The sequence below is a fragment of the Balaenoptera physalus genome (assembly GCF_965194825.1).
Source record: "Balaenoptera physalus genome assembly, chromosome: 7".
Taxonomy (NCBI): domain Eukaryota; kingdom Metazoa; phylum Chordata; class Mammalia; order Artiodactyla; family Balaenopteridae; genus Balaenoptera; species Balaenoptera physalus.
Window position 1 is genome coordinate 29,565,757 of NC_138886.1, and position 21,484 is coordinate 29,587,240.

The 21,484-nt window shown below is 33.9% G+C and overlaps 1 protein-coding gene across 1 annotated transcript in view; it reads right to left on the reverse strand.

Moving 5' to 3' along the window:
• CYLC2 (cylicin 2) overlaps window positions 1-10,857 on the reverse strand; it is a 257,407-nt gene extending 246,550 nt beyond the window's left edge. Inside the window, exon 1 of the mRNA XM_082471217.1 lies at window positions 1,429-10,857. Coding sequence (XP_082327343.1) covers window positions 9,332-10,546 — 1,215 coding nt within the window. The 5' untranslated portion in view covers window positions 10,547-10,857 and the 3' untranslated portion in view covers window positions 1,429-9,331. The remainder of the gene's footprint in view (window positions 1-1,428) is intronic.
• Between the last annotated feature and the right edge of the window lie 10,627 nt (window positions 10,858-21,484).

The following is a 21,484-nucleotide window of genomic DNA, read 5'->3' on the forward strand; positions in this document are numbered from 1 at the left end:
GTCTGTCATTGTCCTGTTGGGGACAAGGTCTGCTCCCCAGTTGTTGGATTAGAAGCTTTGAGGGTCAAGTTCAATCAAGCTTTGTTGCCCATGAGTGCATACCTTTGCCCCAAAGGAGGTGATTGCTAATGCAGATGAGGCCTGCGGTCACAGAGGACCTATAAGCCGCCTCTGTAGGTGTCCATGGTTCTGCTCAGAAGCAGCCCAAGGTTGCATCCATTTCTCTCTTGTTTTCATACCAGATCTAGTTAGTGCAAAGCTGTCCTGTGTAGTAGTCTGCAGCTGGGGCTGGAGGTTGGAAGTTGTGGCTGTACAGGAATTGAGGTGCCTGCACTGCTGCCTGAGATCTTGGCTGCCTCTGTGGCAGTCTTCTCCCAGGACCTGTCTGCCTCAGATCCAGCACTAAGCTGCAGTGTGGAATGGGCAGAGCTTGGGCACTCTCACTGGGAGACAAACTGCTGTGTACTTCTGAGCGTGCTGACAATGGCTGTCGCCATCCCAATGGGACCACACCCCAGATCCTCCAGGCTGTCTCTCTGTAGCTAAATGAGTCCTATCCCAGAAAATCTTTGCCCCAGATTTACTGGTTAGCCTTTGCATACTGTTGTGCCACCATCCCCCTCTTTGCACACACTGACAATGGCCAGTTTTGGTTGTATAGGAGTTCTGCCAGTTTCCAGTTAGTTTTCTATGAGAATTGTTCCACATGTATTTATACATATAGATATATGTATCTATATGTATAAATACATATATATATATATATATTTTTTTTTACTGTGATTTCATTGAAATGGAAATAAGTACAGGTAGATTAGCTGTAGCGGTTTAGACAGAACCTGATGATACTTTCGACTCATATGTATTATTGGAGATGAGAACTGAGGACTACTTAGGAATAACCACAGAACTTGAAATCAATTTGAACTGCAACAGTACAAGTTGAGATATTTAATACTGTACTTATTCTTGGAGTATGCAGTTCAAATCGTGTCCCAGGGTAAATGGTGATATTTTCCTCATTGAGGTATTATGACAGATGAATTATACTTTTTTGCCCACTTGACTTAATGATTCTTTTTTCTCTAAGGCTTTTTTTTTTCAGTTTTATTGAGACATAATTGACAAATAAAATTACACATCATGGTGATTTGATATACACATACATTGTGAAAAGATTCCTCCCATGAGTTAATTAACATATCCACAGTTGTTAACACTGTATTGTTTAATGAAATTTACTGAGAGAACTTAAATATTATCACCACCTCCGGCAAGAAAAATTACTCTTCTCCCAACATTGGCAGTATGACTAAGCATTGACACTATTGAACACTGTCTTTCTTTGATCCCTTTTGTATCTTCCGGTTAATATTATGAGTATTTTTTGTGTATCAGTGAGAAAAAATTAGCATGTTTACTTGAAACATGTAGCAGAATGACAAAGGTAACTCCTATAACTGCTGTGCCTTTGAAGTTTATCCCAGTCTTATTCATAACATTAATTGGATTATTCACCCATTAACCAAAGGCACCTCACATGCTGTGCATTTTGAAAGGTCATATCTGTGGAAAAATTTATTAAAGAAATCTCACTCAGCGCTGATATTAATAAAAATAGTCTCCACATTAAAGCAGGGTGGCAAATACATGGCCTACATGCTCTCCCTCTGTCCTTTCGTTTCCGTGTCTGGGATGCTAATTGATAAAGATGTGATTTCCTACTGAGCCTTTTGTGAATCCTCCTCCACAAAACACTCTATGCAGCCAGTTGATCAGAGCTGGCATGAGAGTTGGAACTCATTTGTCATCCCCATTGTAACACTAAGTAAATCCTTTGTTACCCCCAAATAATCACTTTAAGTGCATATTTACTTAGGTTTTTCTCCCACCACAAATATGGTTTTCCGGTTTTTGTCAACAAGATCTGCTGCTCCTTATCTTTTCAGCTCACCTTAGCTCACAGGCAACTGAGGATGTTTCCAGCAAACTGACAGTCCTGCCTTAAGCACCGGAGTCTCTTATTCTCTGCCTCAGAACTTTCTGTGTCACTACAGGTGCTTCCTAAGCAGGGACAACCCAGAACTGTGGAAAGGTTCTCAGTCTGTATTGCAATACTCAGTGAAGAGCAATCCATTTCTCCCAGTGGGAGAAGAGCGTCAGCATAAATGCCCTGGCCTTGCCATTCCACAGTAGGAAGGTTCTGATGTGTGTTCTCTGTGGCTTCTCAGAAGATCCACAGGGGGAATGAGTGATTATCTGCTCATTAGTGTTTTGCTTCCCTGATTCACTTTTCTCATTCTTCATTTGTGCTTCCTAGGGTCACCGAAGTCCTCATGTCAGGGTCTGCTTTTAGAACTAAAGCTAAAATGCTGTCTTTTGTCTTCATGTTATGTAAAACATTGATTCACAAACTGCAGTCATTGAAATTTCTCCTGATGATCCACGGGCTGAGCTGTGAGCTCTGACTCAGCACTGCACAGCCGATCCAGTAAAACCATTTTTCCTTCCTCTATGGAAAGTCCCACAGGAGAACTACCTTAGAGCACTGTAGGTCAGAAATCCAACACGGGTCTCACTGGCTAAAATCAACATGTCAGCACAGCAGCATTCTTTTTCTGGAGCTTCTAGAGGATAATCTGTTTCCTTGCCTTTTCCAGTTTCTGGAATTGGCCACTACTTGCCATCTGTATCGCTATAGATGTATTTTTGATGTGTTTGTTGTGGAGAGGTGAGCTCCACGTCCTCCTACCCTGCCATATTAATCCCCCTCCTTTTTACTAATGATCTTTATTTCTGTATTAGAATTATTGATAATAGTGGTTTTATTAAAATTAGAGAAAACCAGTAGTATCTAAGAATATATAATTTCAGAAAATTAGTGTATATTTTATATTGGGCTTAATGTGATGTTTGCTCTCTCTTACATAAAACATTTCTTACAAAGAATTAAAGTCAATCAGTTATTTCATCTTTAATGACACTCACTTTTAACATTTTTTTCTTACGTGCTCTGTGATGTTGACAATGTTACATTAACACAGATGGACACACATACGCACACATTCATAGGAGAAAAAAAAACTCAAACCAAAAACACCTTGTAAATATTCATACCATTGCAGGTGCTGAAGCATATTGTGGAATATTTATAGAATTCTATAATATCAAACATGACTAAATGATGATTTATTGTACTATCTTAACTTTCCATATAAGGAGACCAGAGAACTTACATATTTCTTTCAGGACATATACATTTCTAAAGACAAGATTTTTTTTTTTTTCTTAAATGGTATTGCTTCTGTGATTTTAGTCACACTGAAAATCTTTAACCATCACTGCAAGCCATTGCAATGATTTAATCATATATCCACTGATCAACAAACTTACAAAAGTAGCAATTCTTTAACATCTGTATTTCAGTTTTATAGCTCTAAGCTTTACCCAGGGAAAATTAATCAGTAAAAGAGGGAAAATTAATCAGTAAATGAGGAAAAATATCTTCCACATATAAATTGTGTGATGAAAGGTCTAAATTGAGAATTGAAACATATGGCAAGATTATTGGGTAGAAGGTTGTCCTGTACATGGAGCTCTCCCTTCAAATTGATCTCCCGGCCTGTTTCACCTCCCGTTTGGCCTTAGTAGGAGACCAGGTGAATAAGGGTTAGAGAAACAACCTATAGTTAAACAACCAATCATCTCTGCTGCTGCTTATTGTTAGGAATAAAGAAAAAGTTAGCAAATAACTAAAAGTTAGAAAACTGGATATTACCTAGAGACATGTATAATTCTCATTGACTGAATGATTTTCTTAATATTTTATTATAATTTTTTTATTTTAATGACCAAAAGCCTTTTTTTGCATATGAGTTACAGTTTTAAATTTTTTCTTTAATCATTTTCATATATTTCTAACAGTCAGAACTCATAGCCCACATTTAGGTCATAAAATATAGCTTTAGAAAAAACCCAAGAGCCTCTGCCATAGGTCAAAGTCTAAACCGATAAGTAAATTCATTTTTAGGTGATACTAGTAGTCCTTATGGAAGAATTAATAAGTACATAGGTTAGAAATCAGAGCTACATGTAAAGACTGAAAAAACTGTGCCTGTATGTTTTTTCCCCCCACTGTATTTGAAGGGGGTAAAATCCTTAATTGCCCTTATGTAGTGCAAACATTTTTTAAAATTCTACTTTGTTGTGCCAGTCTATAAACAGGAAGGGTATGAAGTTAGGTAACATAACTTCTAAGTTAAGCTAACCATTTGAGAGGGAGTGTAGTTACATTGATAGGAATCTTATCAAATGAGATTAAGCCATATCCTTGTGAGCAAAATAGCAATTGAAGAATTAGTCTGACTTTGCTAAGACTTGTATGTCTCAGTTTAGGATTTTGGAGAAACCTACCCCAAGTAAGTCATTTCAGTTAGGTGCTCCAAACTGACATATTCATTTACCTGACATGTGATTTGAGTGTATACTACATGTCTGAGATAGTTTTGTACACTGAAGATACAGCAGTAAATAAGTCACATAATTTCTTTCCCTGGTGGAGTTTTTATTCTTGTTGGGGAGATAGGCAACATGCAATAAATGATTTTGACTAGAGAGATAGGTAAATAGATTAAAGATAAATTAGATTAGAAAACAGATAAGATAGATAGATTGATTGATAGATGTAGACAGAAAACAGGTGGTCGTGTATGTTACATAGAAGAATAAAGCATGTTAGCGGATAGAAGCAGCTGGGTGATAGGAAAGTGAATGACAAAAGGATGGGCAGAGAAACATGTTTGGATCAAAATGGATCACAGACCTAAATGTAAAATGCAGAACTCTGAATGTCTTAGAATATAATATGAGAGAAAATCTAAATGATCTTGGGTTTGGTGGTAACTTTTTAGATACAAAACCAAAGAAATTCATGAAAGAATTGATAAGCCAGACTTCATTAAAACAAAATAAAAAACTCTGCTTTGTGTAAACATTGACTAGAGAATAAAAAGACAAGCCACAGACTGGGAGAAAATATTTGAAAAAGACGTATCTGATAAAGGACTGTTATCCAAAATATTCACGGAACTCTTAAAAATCAACAATAAGTAAACAAAGAATCTGGTTTAAAAATGAGTCAAAACCTTAACAGACACCTCACCAAAGAAGATAAACAGATTGCAAATAAGCATATGAAAGTGTGCGCCACCTATGTGAAAGTGTGCACCACCTATGTGTCTTGGAAGAAATGCAAATCAAAATGAGATACCACACCAATTAGAATGGCCAAAATCCAAAACACTGATAATGCCAAATCTGGGAAGGGTGTAGAGCAACAGGAACTCTCATTCATTGCTGGTGGGACTGCAAAATTGTACAGCCCACTATAAAAGACAGTTTGAAGGTTTCTTTTGTGTGTGTGTGTGTTTATGAGCAAGTGTGTGTGTAATATCTATATGTGTGTATATATATATAATATATAATACATATATACATATATATATACACACACACACCTTTTTTGACATACAAAAAGCTGTACATATTTAATGTATACACCTTGATGACTTCATGAGTTTGGAGATAAGTATACACCTGTGAAACCATCACCACAATCTATGCCATAAACCTATTCATAACCTCCAAAAGTTTCCTCCCACCTTCTTTATATATTGTTACCATTTTTATATGATAAAAACCAGATCTACCCTCTTAGCAAATTTCTAAGTATATAATATAGTATTGTTACAAAACTAAACATATTCTTATCATACAATGCAGCAATTGTGCTCCATGGTATTTACCCGAAGGGGTTAAAAATTTATGTCCATGAAAATATCTACGTATGAATGTTTATAGTAGCTTTATTCATAATATCCAAAGTTAAGAATCAACTAATATATTTTTCAGTAGGTAAATGGATAAATAAACAGTCTTACATCTAGGTAATGGAATATTTTTCAATGCTATAAAGAAATGAGCCATGAAAAGACATGAAGGAACCTTAAATGCATATTACTAAATGAAAGAAGCCAGTCTGAAAAGGCTACTAGCTATATTATTACAGCAATGTGATATTCTTGAAAAGGAAAAACTCTGGAGACAGTAAAAAGATCGGTGGTTGCTAGGGGTAGGGGGAAAGGGTGGGATGAATCAGCAGAGCACAGAGGAGTTTTAGAACAGTGAAACTACTATATATGTCATTATGCATTTTTTTAAAAACCCATGAAATGTACACCACTGAGAGTGTACCCTGATGTAAACTGTGGGCTTTGGGTGATAATGATATATAAATGTATGTTCATCAGTAGTAACATGTACTACTCTGGTGGGGGATGTTGATAATGGGGGAAGGTATGCATGTGTGGGTACAGGGCATATATGCGAAATCTCTGTACCTTCTGATTAATTTTTCTGTAAACCTAAAACTGTTCTAAAAAATAAAATCTTTTAAAAAATATCCAGAAAGGTAAAATTTAAGGTGAAAATTGTTAATTTGAAGATGTCAACAATGTGAAGTTCGTGGAGAATTGTGTTATAAGCAGAGGGAACAAGTGTGAAGCCTAGAAACCTTAATGGTTTATATAGTTAAATACATAAAGAAATCCAGTGTGACAAGAGCATGGTAGGCAATTTTGGTACCACATGAGGGCAGAGAAATAGTCAGCAGCCAGATCATTAAAGGCTTTATAATCTAGAGCAGAAGAAAAGTTTATGCTAAATGTGACTTTGATACACTAGAAAGTTTAGAGTAATGGAGAAACATCATGATTTTTGTGTTGAGAATGGTTTGTGGCAAAGTGGTGAGAAATGATGTAGGGGGCTTCCCCTGCATTTAGGTAGGGTTTTGGCGGGGGGTTTCCAATTGAGATATAATAGCTAATTGGACTTCTAGTGTGGAAATGGTAGAAATGCAGTGAAGTAAACCAATTCAGTTATCTTGGAGGTAGTCAGGAAGGACTTACTGACTGATAAGCAGGGTAAAGAAAAAAGAGTAATTATGCATGACCCATCAATTTTGGATTGAGTCATCAGGTTAGATGTCACTGTCATTTACTGAGTTGGTGAAACTTTGGAGAACCACAGGTTTTGGTGGAGGGATATCAAGAGTTCTATTTGGGACATGTTAATTTTGAGGTGCCTGGAAGACAGTCATGTAGATGCTTTAATTTACTATTTGGATATATGAATTTGGAGTTGAGTGGAGAAATCAATACTACGTTTAAATGTGGGATTCAACAGCATAAGACTGTTGTATAAATCCATGGGAATGGATGGAATAACTCAAGGAAATATAGATAGAAAAGAGAATAGGAACAAGGATAAAAAGATACTGCTGTTGGATTTGGCTACATGGAGGTTCCTGGTGACCTTGGTACATTTCAGTAGAATGCTAAAGGCAGACACTCAGTTGTTCTTCCACTGTGCATTAAATTTGAATCTAAAATTTGGCTTTTGAATACTATGTTAGAAAATGATCTTAAAAGCATTTTTAGAGGTAAGAGGGGGATTTAAAATGATTTCCTAAACTAACACAACATTGTTGTGTTATCAACTATACTCCAATAAAAAATGAAAAAAATAAATGATTTCCTAAATTCCCAGAGTGATGCTAACATTTTCAGAAAAAGTTGAATACCTAAACATAGAATTTTACTCTAAGCAGAGGGAGAATGAGGAGTTCCCTGGAAGGGGGAGAGGAGAACAGTGGGGCAGGATTTGATTCTCTTTGTCATTGCAGCTGATCCAGATCAGCAAGGTAGGACCACCTGGAAGACCATGAATTACAATAGCCATTAATCCTTGAGCAGTTGATGTAGGGAGACAGGGGCCAATATTTAAAGAACAGGCAAAACTGTTATACTTCACTATTAATAGAAAGTTAGCTCTTGAGGGCATATGGAATGGGAAACCCTTCCTTTAATATCAAGGAGAAGCTTTAACTTGGATCTAGAGTTTATACTGCAAAGAATAAAGGGGAGAGAAAATCACTTAGTGAGTTCTGCAACGATGCTGAGTTTATCTGAGAGAGAATGTTTTAAATCAGAAAATATTTAATTGGCACTAATTGGCAGGTCCAAGATTTTACCTTTTGCTTTATATTGCTTTTTATTTTTCTTCACATTTATAAGATTCATGGGTCACAAGAGAGTTTAATATAGTTATAAAGATACAAAGTTAATTGTTTCCACATCAAAATAATATCATATAGGTATTTTCACTCTGCTAGATTCTGTTGAATTCTGGTTAATTTGGTTTTATGTATGTATTTATCAGATTATCAAGAATCAATATGTCTCATTTAAATTTACTCACATTTGTAATTTGGACAATTTTGATTTTCATCCTTCCTTAAATGGGGAGAAGTTGGCCACCATTTTCTGTTAAAACAATCAAACGAAACTTTTGATAAGTAATTGTTAAAATTATTAAAGTTCTATATCATAAGCCAGTCTCTTCTCCCTCACCTTAAATAATTCTACTTCCCTTAACCTTTTCATTGACACTTTTAAAATCTTCATTCATGTGGTGTTCCCTCCATATTCTTAAATATTTCTTTTTATGAAAAAGTCCAAACTTGCTGAAAGTCTAGTAAAAATCTAGTGAGCAGATTACAGAGATTTTATAAGAATGGTAATTTCAATTCAAACCTTTAAGTCAGTTTAATTGTTTTTTAATCTTATTTGACTTCAAAGAAAACAAAACTAACTTACCAAGTATGTTTATCTTGTCTTGGAAGCAGAGTATTCAAAATCCATCAACCTGTTGTGGCTGTTTATACTTCAGAGATGGCACAGGCTCACAAAAAAGCAGTAATTTTTTTCCTTTTTTCTTTTTTCTTTTTTCTTTTGAGGAATGCTACCTTTAATTTGTATTTGTACTTATTTGAAAGTAGACTTTATGAAATTTGTTTGACTTCCTCTCATGACTCCTGTGGTTCTTTATTTAAATCTGTGGGTGCAATTTCAGGTTGTTTAAATCTATGGATTCAATATCTGCATCCTTGAATTTTTTTGACGCCTTTGTTGATTTTTTTTCTTCTTTGTATCCACAGATTCAACATCATTAACTTCTGCATATTCTTTTTGAACCTTTTTAAGGATCTTTCATTGAATTCTTCATATCCCCAAATTTAGCATAAGTATCCTCCAAGTCCTTTTAACGTCTTCCTTATATTTTTAATGAAGGTTTTCTGAGCCCATCTTTGTGTTCTTCTTTCCCCCATTTAAAAAATTATTTCATTAATTCTTTGAATCCCCCTTTTCATATATTCAGTTTCAGACTACTAAAATTGTTCCATCAAATACTCTTTTGAATTATCATCCAAGACCTACTTGCCCTTCTTGGCATCTTTCTTTGCATCCTTCTTGGCATCTTTCTTTGACTCAGCAGATTCTGTGTCAGTTTCTTTCTTGGCATCTTTCTTTTCTTTCTTGGTATCTTTCTTTTCTTTCTTGGCAGCATCTTTTGACTCACTATCTGCCTCACCGGGCTTCTTTTCATCTTTCTTATCCTTTTTACTCTCCTTCTTCTTTGAATCTTTCTTGTCCTTTGATTCATCTCCTTTCTCATCAGGTTTCTTTGAATCCTTTTTCCCTTTCTTATCCTTCTTTCCATCTTTCTTTTCACCTTCTGATTCTGTAATGGACTCCTTGCTCTTCTTTGAACCTTTCTTATCTTTTTTGGAATCTTTCTTTGCATCTCCTTTTTCACCTTCTGATTCTGTAGCAGACTCCCTGCCCTTCTTTGAACCTTTCTTATCTTTTTTGGAATCTTTCTTTGCATCTCCTTTTTCACCTTCTGATTCTGTAGCAGACTCCCTGCCCTTCTGTGAACCTTTCTTATCTTTTTTGGAATCTTTCTTTGCATCTCCTTTTTCACCTTCTGATTCTGTAGCAGACTCCCTGCCCTTCTGTGAACCTTTCTTATCTTTTTTGGAATCTTTTTTTGCATCTCCTTTTTCACCTTCTGATTCTGTAGCAGACTCCCTGCCCTTCTTTGAACCTTTCTTATCTTTTTTAGAATCTTTCTTTGCATCTCCTTTTTCACCTTCTGATTCTATAATGGACACCTTGCCCTTCTTTGACCCTTTCTTATTTTTTTTAGAGTCTTTCTTTGCATCTCCTTTTTCACCTTCTGATTCTGTAGCTGAGTCTTTGTCCTTCTTTGAACCTTTCTTGTATTTTTTAGAACCTTTTTTTGCACCTGCTTTTTCATCTTCAGATTCTGTAACTGACTCCTTGCCCTTCTTTGAACCTTTTTTCTCTATTTTGACATCTTTCTTTGCATCTGCTTTCTCTTCTTTAGCTCCTGGTTCTTTCTTTGAATCTTTCCTAAGTTTTTCCTCTGAAACTGTGGACTCTGCTTCTGAATCTGATTTGTCCTTCTTGTCTTCCTTACTTTTCTTAATTATTGATGGAGATAAAGGTTTTGCTACATCTTTAGCATCCTCCCTGGAGTGTAGAGCTGGTTTCTGTGGAGGCTGCCTCCTAGCAGCTAAATAAACAGATGGTCTCTCAGAAATTCTCATTAAAGAACGGTGCATCCATAATGGTGGTTTGTGACCTCCCCTTAATTTGTCTTCATCATATCTCTGAAATATTGGTTAGAATAATAATGAACAACTTGTGTGTGAGGTACACAGCCTTTATTACCAGATATTGAATACACTTAACTTCAACCATGAAAAGATTTTATATTTTGATAAATAGTGGGTAAATGGTAGATTGCATAGTTTATTATGCTTTTTCAACTTTGTTCCTTTTTTGTACTAAAGGACAGCCATGCCTCATTTAAGGCCTGATTATAATTTAGAGGATCTTCATAATTCCCTCAAGATTTTATGTTAAAATTCTCACAGAACTCCACTGACTAATGACAAATCAGAACCTCTCTTCACAATCATGAGAAATTTAGGTTTTGTTTGTGTTTTGGTTTTTGTTTTTTTACTCTGTGTTCTTGAGATTTCTTGGAATGTCTTCCCCACCTTCCATTTCTGTGCTAACTCAGAAACTAATTATTCTCTAACATCTAAGAGTTTCATGTTCAGGCATATCCTGGTCTCTATTGTCACATTCAAAGTCTCTGGAATTTAGAATGCTACCTGTGGTTAAAAGTAAAAGCCTAATACTCCTCTGCCTGACAAGATATAATTTGAGTTATATATAGTTATATCAGATAAGAAACTGCAATAATGAAAGCTATAACGTTCAGTGGACGTTAGTTTGAGCAGAATGGTACATTCTGTTTTCAACTCCTAATCAAATATTTTTAAAAGCTTAATTGCAAAAATAGCAAATTTTGGAAAGAATGTTAATGGCTGGAAAAATAAATTTAATAAAGAAAGAAAGGAAAATTAAAAAAAGATGAGAAAACCTAGAAGAAACCTGGGTTTCTTCTACCTTACTACTGATTAAATACATTCCCTAAAATAAACAAGAGTTGATGATATGTTATTTTGTGAAAACTTTTCTTGGAACATTTTCATATTCCTTGATGATTCCAGAAACATTGGGAAATATTAATCTTCTAATATTCAAAATCCGGAATTCTGTATTATAGGAAATGAGAAAGCATTGAAACTTCCTTAGTGTATAATGTAACTCCATGATTCTCATGAGGGGTTTTCTCCAACTGGGGAATATTTTCTGAATGCTCATACTAACTGTAGCATTAGGATCTCCAGATTTCTGTGCTTCTTGGGTACATGTTTTCTATAATGTGGGATTGCTGAGCAAATATTTAATATGAAATAAGGGAATAATTTGTATACACTGAAATGCAAATTAAATATATCTACTTTCTCCAAGTAGTAGAATTGAGTTACCTTTAACTGTGCTGTACAATTTAAAAGCCACATGTGAACTGAATCAAATTGAATGTAAAATTCAACTGCTCAGTTGCACTAGCCTCATTTCAAGTGTTCAGTAGCCATATTGGAATTGGAATGCAAAGATATAAAATACTTCCATCATCACAGAAATCCCATTGGTCAACAATGATCTGTAACATATATAGCTATACATGATTTCACAAGACTATTACCAGTAAAATTATGTGATCTTTTCAATACTCACAGGAACTGTTTTGTCTTGTAGTTGGGAAGGTTTTGATCTCCTTTTTTTTCCTGGCCGTGGTGGTTTGGGAAATACCAGGGCAAAATGTTGCTGATTCCATGATTTTTTACTTAATTCACTGACTAAAATAAGAAAACATTAAGCATACACTTCAGAATAAATAGAATTTTATCTAAAATGGCAGTAAGTTTCTCTTGCCCATTCTTTCCCATTGCCCAAGTACTGTCAAGAGGTTAATAATTCGTAAATAAATTTGGTTTGGTTTAGAAAAAATTAAAAAATAAATAAAATGGCAGTAAGTAATCATAAGTAAATTAATAAATAAATTATTCAAATTATGGCTTCATGTATTTGGTAATGTTTGAAATTCTGTACTATTAATATGAGAAAATAAAATTTGATTTTTTAAAATTTTGACTAGTTTTATAGTTAATTATATAGTCATTGTGAAACTAATATAGTCTGTAATGTAAATGGAAAAAAACAGTTTTACTGTTTCCTTTTAATCTTTCTATCTCTTCCAGTCTAGATTTTTGCTTTATATTCTTTTGGTTAGAATACAATTCTACTGAGAACAGAAAATATGGTAGCTACTTCTGTAGCTCACAGAGTACTTAGCACAGTTCCTATTTAAAATATTCAGTAAATATATGACTGAATATAAAGGCTAACACTTAAGATTCCCTTAGTTAGTAACCATATTCTAAGCTACAAGAGTAAATGTCATACACCCAAGAACTGCATTGTCATCGGTGGCATACTAATGAAGAAAATCGATAAATAAAGAGTACCCACAGAATTGTGATTGTGAGGGTCGAGTTACATGGAAACTATAATATAAATGCTTAAAAATATTTAGGTTACCAATAAGACCTGTGAGAGAGATATCCTCACTCTATTTAAGTGTGTACAAAAATGCTGTATATGAGAGAAAATAGACTTGTCCTGTGAGTCTCCTAAAGATAGAATCAGGATCAATGAGAAAATATGCAGAATGAAAGATATATTTAAGTTTAATATATGAGAGAAAATTGATTACTTGATATAAGAAGTCCTTCACCATCAGATTGACTGGCCTTGTCAAGTAATGAATTTTTTTGTCAATTATATGTCTGATATAGAATATCAGCAATGTAGCAGAAGACATTCCTGACACAGGTAAGAAGTTATTTATCCATTTTTTTACACTGCCTTTCAACTGTAAGATTATCTAACTGTTTGATTTCTAACATGTAAATATGTCCACCTTTATATTGCTGAACATATTCACTTAATCTTCTGTGGATATTAAGACAAAATATCTTTAGAAGGTATTCAATGAGCCCATGAGAAAGGTGCTTAGGAAAATTAAAAGCTGATTTTTAATAATACTCCATGACAGCTGTTGTTTATCACTTATCCCTAAAATTAATCATACCTGTTTAAAAAAATTGAACTTTCTTACCTGGGATGTAATTATCATATGTCCCAAAGTTTATTTTTTGGCTATTAAAATAAGAGGAGAAAGTTTTAATTAATTTATAAAAAATCACTCTATTTAATGATCATTATTGTACATAAACACTTGCCACGACCAGCTAGAGAAATATTTTACATTCTTAGATCTCTATTATTATGTAAGATTATTTCATCCTAGAAAAATAGAAATGAGCAAATATGTGTTTTTAACACAAACTTCAACATAACTAAAACAAGATGGATAAAAACATTAAAAAAAAACCTCACCAAAATGCATATCTGAAATATGGACATTTATGGGCTTTTTAATGTGACACCATGATTGAATTTTTCCCCACTTTATGCTCCAAATTCTCTTAAAATTGAACTATAAGACATTGTAAGAATTATAAGACATCATCTTAAAAACACTACGCCTAGGTGAAATCAGATCCTCAAAATAATCTCAGAATTTAACCAAATCCAAATCACTCAGTGGCATGCATGTCTGTCTGTGAATGTGTGCATGTGTGTGTGTGTGTGTTTGTCAGTGTATACCACAAGCATTGATATGGATTTTGACTTTTTTTCTTCTCTAGGAAAATATGAGAAATAAAACTATGTTGCAAAGTAGTTTCTATTTACAAATTTCCGTTTGTCTTAGTACTATATGAGCATGTTTATTCTCACAAAGGGGAGTTTTATATCTAATTCTTATTTATTTGTAATGGAGGCACATATTGAGATCTGTTAAAGAAATATTATTATACATCATCCCATTATATTACAGAAATAATGTCATTGTTGATCATGAATGAGTTTGGGGCTTACACACACACGCATACACACACACATAAAAACACACATGCTCATACAGTGTTTTCCTTATTTTAACATTACATAAATATTAAGAATAAAGTGCAGTACAGAAGTATCTTGGTACCTTCATTAAAATTTTTGTTCCCATTAAAAACCTGGCACGTTTTTGCCACTCTACAAAAATTTGAATGAATTAATTGAATAAAATTCAGGATGTGTTGACTAATAAGTTACCTGGTCTAGTGATTTCTTAACTGAGGGCGTGCATTAAAATTACTCACCCTACTATATCTCTAGGTTTAAACCTAGCCAATCTACATTTATACACTGCTGAAGAAATTTTGATTTTCAACCATGGTTTTGAACTTCTCTTTTCTAAATGCTCTGAAAGAGGAACTATGTCATAAAACAATATTACTAAATTTGAGATTTTAAAAGTGGTACATAGGCATGGTCCATTAATTTCTGTGTAATCTCTGAGGAATATTCTTTGATCATAAAGCAATTGAATTAAAAATCAATAACAAAATTACAGTTGACCCTTGAACAGCAAGGGTTTGAACTTCATGGGCCCACTTATATGTGGATATTTTTCAATAATACAACCATACTGCAAGGTCTGTGGTTGGTTGAATCCCTGAATGTAATACCACAGATTTGGAGGGCCAACTATTAAGTTCTGTGTGGATTTTTGACTTTGTGGGGATTGGCTCCCCTAGAGCCCATGTTATTCATGGGTCAACAGTATATTGAAAGTACATAAACATTTGAAACATAAACACCTCCTTCTACATAACCAGCGGTCAAACAATTTACAATGCACACTTATGAAAAAGAAGCAAATGGACAATAATTTATAACAAAAATTGTGGAATACTGCAGACAGTACATAGAGAGAACTTTATAGCTTTAATGCATTTTATTAGAAAAAAGTTTAAAATCAGTGTTGTAAATTATTGCTTTAAAATTAGGAAAATATCAAACTAAAGTCAAAGTTAAAGGGAGAAAATAATAAAGCTTAAGCAAGAAAAATCAGTGAAAGAGAAACAAAATTAGAGCAAATATAACCCCACTTTTATCAGTGGAAAGATCACCCAGACAGAAAATCAATAAGGCAACACAGGCCTTAAGTGACACATTAGACCAGATGCACTTAATTGATATTTTTAGAGCATTCCATCCAAAAGCAGCAGAATACACATTCTTTTCAAATGCCTGTGGAACATTCTCCGGGGTTGATCTCATGCAGGGCCCCAAAGTGAGCCTCAGTAAATTTAAGAAAATTGAAAACATATCAAGCATCTTTTCCAACCACAAGGCTATGAGATTAGAAGTCAACTACAAGAAAAAAAAAAAAAAACTGTAAAAAAACATAGATATGTGGAGGCTAAACAATGTGGATCGCTGAAGAAATGACAGAGGAAGTAAAAAAAATACCTAGAGACAAATGACAATGACAGCATGATGACCCAAAACCTATGGGACACAGCAAAAGAAGTTCTAAGAGGGAAGTTGATAGCAATACAATCTTACCTCAGGAAACAAGAAAAATCTCAAACAATCTAACCTTACACCTAAAGCAACTAGAGAAAGAAGAACAAGCAAAACCCAAAATTAGTAGAAGGAAAGAAATCATAAAGATCAGAGCAGAAATAAATGAAATAGAGATGAAGAAGACAATAGAAAAGATCAATGAAACTAAAAGCTGGTTGTTTGAGAAGATAAACAAAATTGATAAACCTTTAGTGAAACTCATCCAGAAGAAAAGGAAGAGGGGTCAAATCAATAAAATTAGAAATGAAAAATAGGAAGTTACAACTGACAGCACAGAAATACAAAGTATCATAAGAGATTACTACAGCCACTATATTCCAATAAAATGGAAGACCTAGAAGAAATTGACACAGTCTTAGAAAGGTACAGTCTCCCAAGACTAAACTAGGAATAAATAGAAAATATGAACAGACTGATCACAAGTATTGAAATTGAAACTGTGATTAAAAAACTCTCAACAAAGTACAGGACCAGATGGCTTCACAGGCAAGTCTATCAGATATTTAGAGAAGAGCTAAAACCTATCCTTCTCAACTCTTCCAAAAAGATGCAGAGGGAGGAACACTCTCAAACTCATTCTATGAGGCCACCATTGCCCTGATACCAAAACCAGACAAAGATACCACAAAAAAAAAAAAAAGAAAGAAAATTACAGGCCATACACTGATGAACATAGACGCAAAAATCCTCAACAAAATACTAGCAAACAGAATCCAACAATGCATTAAAAGGATCATACACCACTACCAAGTGGGATTTATCCCAAGGATGCAAGGATTTTTCAGTATCCTCAAGTCAATCAGTGTGATACACTACATTAACAAATTGGAGAATAAAAACCATATGATCATCTCAATAGATGCAGAAAAAGCTTTTGACAAAATTTAACACCCATTTATGATAAAAACTCTCCAGAAAGTGGGCAATGAGGGAACACACCTCAATATAATAAAGGCTATATGTTACAAACCTACAGCTAACATCATACTCAATGGTGAAAAGCTGAAAGCATCTACTCTAAGATCAGGAACAGGACAAGGATGTCCACTCTTACCATTTTTATCCAACATAGACTTGGAATTCCTAGCCACAGCAATCAGAGGGAAAAAAAGAAATAAAAGGAATCCAAATTGGAAAAGAAGTAAAACTGTCTCTCTTTGCAGATGACATGGTACTTTACATAGAAAATCCTAAAGATGCTACCAGAAAACTACTAGAGCTCATCAATGAATTTGCTAAAGTTGCAGGATATAAAATTAATACACAGAAATCTGTTGCATATCTATACACTAACAATGAAATATCAGAAAGAGAAATTAAAGAAACAATCCCATGTACCATCGCATCAAAAAGAATAAAATATCTAGGAATAAACCTACCTAAGGAGGCAAAAGACCTGCACTCTGAAAACTGTAAGCTGCTGCTGAAAGAAACTGAAGATGACACAAACAGATGGAAAGATGTTCCACGTTCTTGGACTGGAATAATCAATATTGTCAAAACAACTATATTGCTCAAGGCAATCTACAGATTCATTGCAATCCCTATAAAATTACCAGTGGCATTTTTCACAGAACTAGAACAAAAAATTTTTAAATTTGTATGGAGACACAAAAGACCCTGAATAGCTAAATCAATCTTTTTTTTTTTTTTTTGGCCACACCAGACGACATGTGGGGTCTTAGTTCCCCCACCAGGGATCAAACCTGTGCCCCCTGCATTGGAAGTGTGGATTCTTTTCTTAACCACTGGACCACCAAGGAAGTCCCAAAATCAATCTTGAGAAAGAAAAACATAGCTGCAGGAATCAGGCTCCCTGACTTCAGACTATACTACTAACCTACGGTAATCAAAACAATATAGTACTGGTACAAAAACAGAAATATAGATCAATGTAACAGAATAGAAAGCCCAGAAATAAACCCACGCACCTATGGTCAATTACTCTATGACAAAGGAGGGCATGACTATACAGTGGAGAGAAGACAGTCTCTTCAATAAATCGTACTGGGAAAACTAGACAGCTACATGTAAAAGAATGAAATTAAAACATTCTCTAACACCGTACACAAGAACAAACTTAAAATGGACTAAAAACCTAAATGTAAGACTGGATACTGTAAAACTCTTAGAGGAAAACATAGGCAAAACACTCTTTGACATAAATCGTAGCAATATCTTTTTCAGTGCATCTCCTAGAGTAATGGAAATAAAAATAAAAAGAATCAAATGGGACCTAATTAAACTCAAAAGCTTTTGCACAGTAAAGCAAACCATAAGCAAAAAGAAAAGACAACCCACAGAATGGGAGAAATATTTGCAAACATTGTGACCAACAAAGGATTAATCTCCAAAATTTACAAACAGCACATGCAGCTCAATATCAAAAAAAAAGAAACAACCCAATCAAAAAGTGGGCAGAAGACCTAAATAGACATTTCACTGAAGAAGACATACAGATGGCCAAGAGGGACGTGAAAATATGCTCAACATCACTAATCAGTAGAGAAATGCAAATCAAAACTACAATGGGATATCACCTCACACCAGTCAGAATGGCCATCATCAAAAAGTCTACAAACAATAAATGCTGGATAGAGTGTGGAGAAAAGGGAACCCTCCTACAGTGTTGGTGGGAATATAAATTGGTATAGCCACTATGGAGAACAGTATGGAGGTTCCTGAAAAAACTAAAAATAGAGCTACCATATGATCCAGCAGTCCCACTCCTCGGCATATATCTGGAGAAAAGCATGGTTCAAAAGGATACATGCACCCCAGTGTTCATTGCAGCACTGTTTATAATAGGCAAGACATGGAAGCAACCTAAATGTCCATTGACAGATGAATGGATAAAGAAGATGTGGTACACATATGCAGTGGAATATTACTCAGCCATTAAAAAGAATGAAATTATGCCATTTGCAGGAACATGGATGGACCTGGAGATTATCATACTAAGTGAAGTAAGTCAGACAGAAAAAGACAAATATCATATGATACCACTTATATGTGGAATCTAAAAAAAAAAAAAAATGATACAAATGAACTTCTTTACAAAACAGAAACAGACACACAGACATAGTAAACAAACTTATGGTTACCAAAAAGGAAAGGTGAGGCATATGGATAAATTGGGAATTTGGAATTGACATATACACACTGCTATATTTAAAAGTAGATAACCAAGAAGGACCTACTGTATAGCACAGGGAACCATGCTCAATATTCTGTAATAACCTAAATGGGATAAGAATTTGAAAAAGAATAGATATATGTATATGTATAACTGAATCACTTTGCTGTACACCTGAAATTAACACAACGTTGTAAATCAGCTATACTCCAATATAAAATAAAAATTAAAAAAAAAACAAATTAGAGCAAATATAAAAATCCAAAATTTGTTTTTGAAAAGATTATTAAAATTTATTAACTTTTAGAAAAACTGATGAAGAAAAACAGAGAGAACACACAAATTACCAATATCAGGAGAGATAAAGGTTTTGTAATTATATAGATTTTAAAGGATAATGAGGAATATCAGTAACAATTTTATTATAATAAACTGAGCAACTCAAGTGAAATAGATGAGCTCCTTGTAAAACTCAGTTTATTTACCAATACTGACACAAGATGAAACAACAAAAATGCGAATAGCCCTATAATTATTAAATAAATTTAATTCACTATCAAAAACCTTCCCAGAAAAGAAGGCACAGGCCCATGGAGTTTTACTGATAAATCCAATTAAAAACTTAAGGAAAAATACTAACAACTCTACACAAGTTTTTCAGAAACAAGAGGAAGCGGGAAGATATTTAAACTCATTTTTGAGATCAATATAAATAACCCTGTCACCAAAATGTCTCAAGGACATTACCAGAAATGTATATTATAGACTAATACCATGCATTAACATAGATACAAAAATTCCTTAACAATTTATTAATCTTGCTGAACAATATATAAAAAGGCTAACATACCATGATCATTGAGGTTTACTCTCTGCAGTGTAAACTAGTTGGTTTAATATATATGAATTAATCATTGTAATCACTCCAAATAACATATAAAAAAATTCATCTGATTATCTCAAGATATGCAGAAGAAGTTTTGAAAAAGAGTAACACTGAGAACACTAGGAATCGAAGGCATCTTCCTCAAATAGATTAAATGAGTCCTGACAATAGTTACTATTAAAATCATATTAATTAATGGTGGAATATTGACTGTCTTTCCTCTATAAACTATAAACAAGGCATGGATGCTCACTTCATTCAGCATTGTAATCCAGATGCTGTTTTGTTCCATAAGGCAATAAAAACATTAAAATGGAAAGGAAGAAGTAAAATTGGACTTTATTCACAGAGGGCATTGTTTAATAAGTAGAATATCCAATGACACCTAAGAAATAATTTAGAGCTATTTATTGAACATAATAAGATCATATGATACAAGGTCTAATTATATCAACTAATTATATTTCTATAACTAGAAAAGTTGGGCATATAAATTTAAGAAAAACAATATAATAGTATAATTTGTAATAACAAAAATTATTTTTAAATAATTTTATTGAAATATATGTGAGACCTGTATAAGAGAACTAAAAAAAAAAAAAATTCCTCAGGGAAATTAAAGATGAAAAGGAAAAAAAATATATATATATATATACACACACACACACATATATATACACACACACACACACATATATATCTGATTAGAAGTAAAAGAACCCTCTAAACCCACTAGAAGAGCTAAAGTTAAGGATTAATGACACCAGTCATCAGCTACAATATAGAGCATCTGACATGTTCAGCATCAGTGGTGAAGGTACAAATGGTACAACCACCTTGGAATACCACTTGATTTTTTTTTTAATTTTTTTTTTAAGTTTTTTTTTTTTTTTTGATGTGGACCATTTTTAAAGTCTTTATTGAATTTGTTACAACATTGCTTCTGTTTTATGCTTTGGTTTTTTGGCTGCAAGACATGTGGGATCTTAGCTCCCTGACCAGGGATCGAACCCGCACCCCCTGCATTGGAAGGTGAAGTTTTAACCACTGGACCACCAGAGAAGTCCTTTGATTTTTTTAAAATAAAGTTAAACATAGACATGTTCTATGTATGGTTCAGCATTTCCACTAGTAGCTTACCCAAGAGAAATCTCCAAAAAACTTGGGAAAAATGTTTATAGCAACTTTATTCATAATAACCCAAAACTAAAGTAACCCATAATAATCCAAAACTAAAGTGATCAACAGGAGAATGGATAAACTAAGTATGGTATATTCATGCAATGGAATACTACTCAGCTATGTAAAGGAATGTATTACTGATGTATGCAACATGGAAACATGGATGAATCCAAAAAAAAATATTATACTGAAAGAAAAAAATCCAGAAACCCAAAAGCATATACGTGATGATTTAATTTGTGTTAATTTCAAGAATAGGCAAGATTTTCTATGGTAACTTAGCAGCCATTTGTGAGGGAGAGGCAGAATGGACTGACTGGAAACTGGCAAAGTAACTTAATGGTGTGGTTGAAAATTCTTATGTTTCTTAAGGTTGGTTAGGTTAGAGTTAGT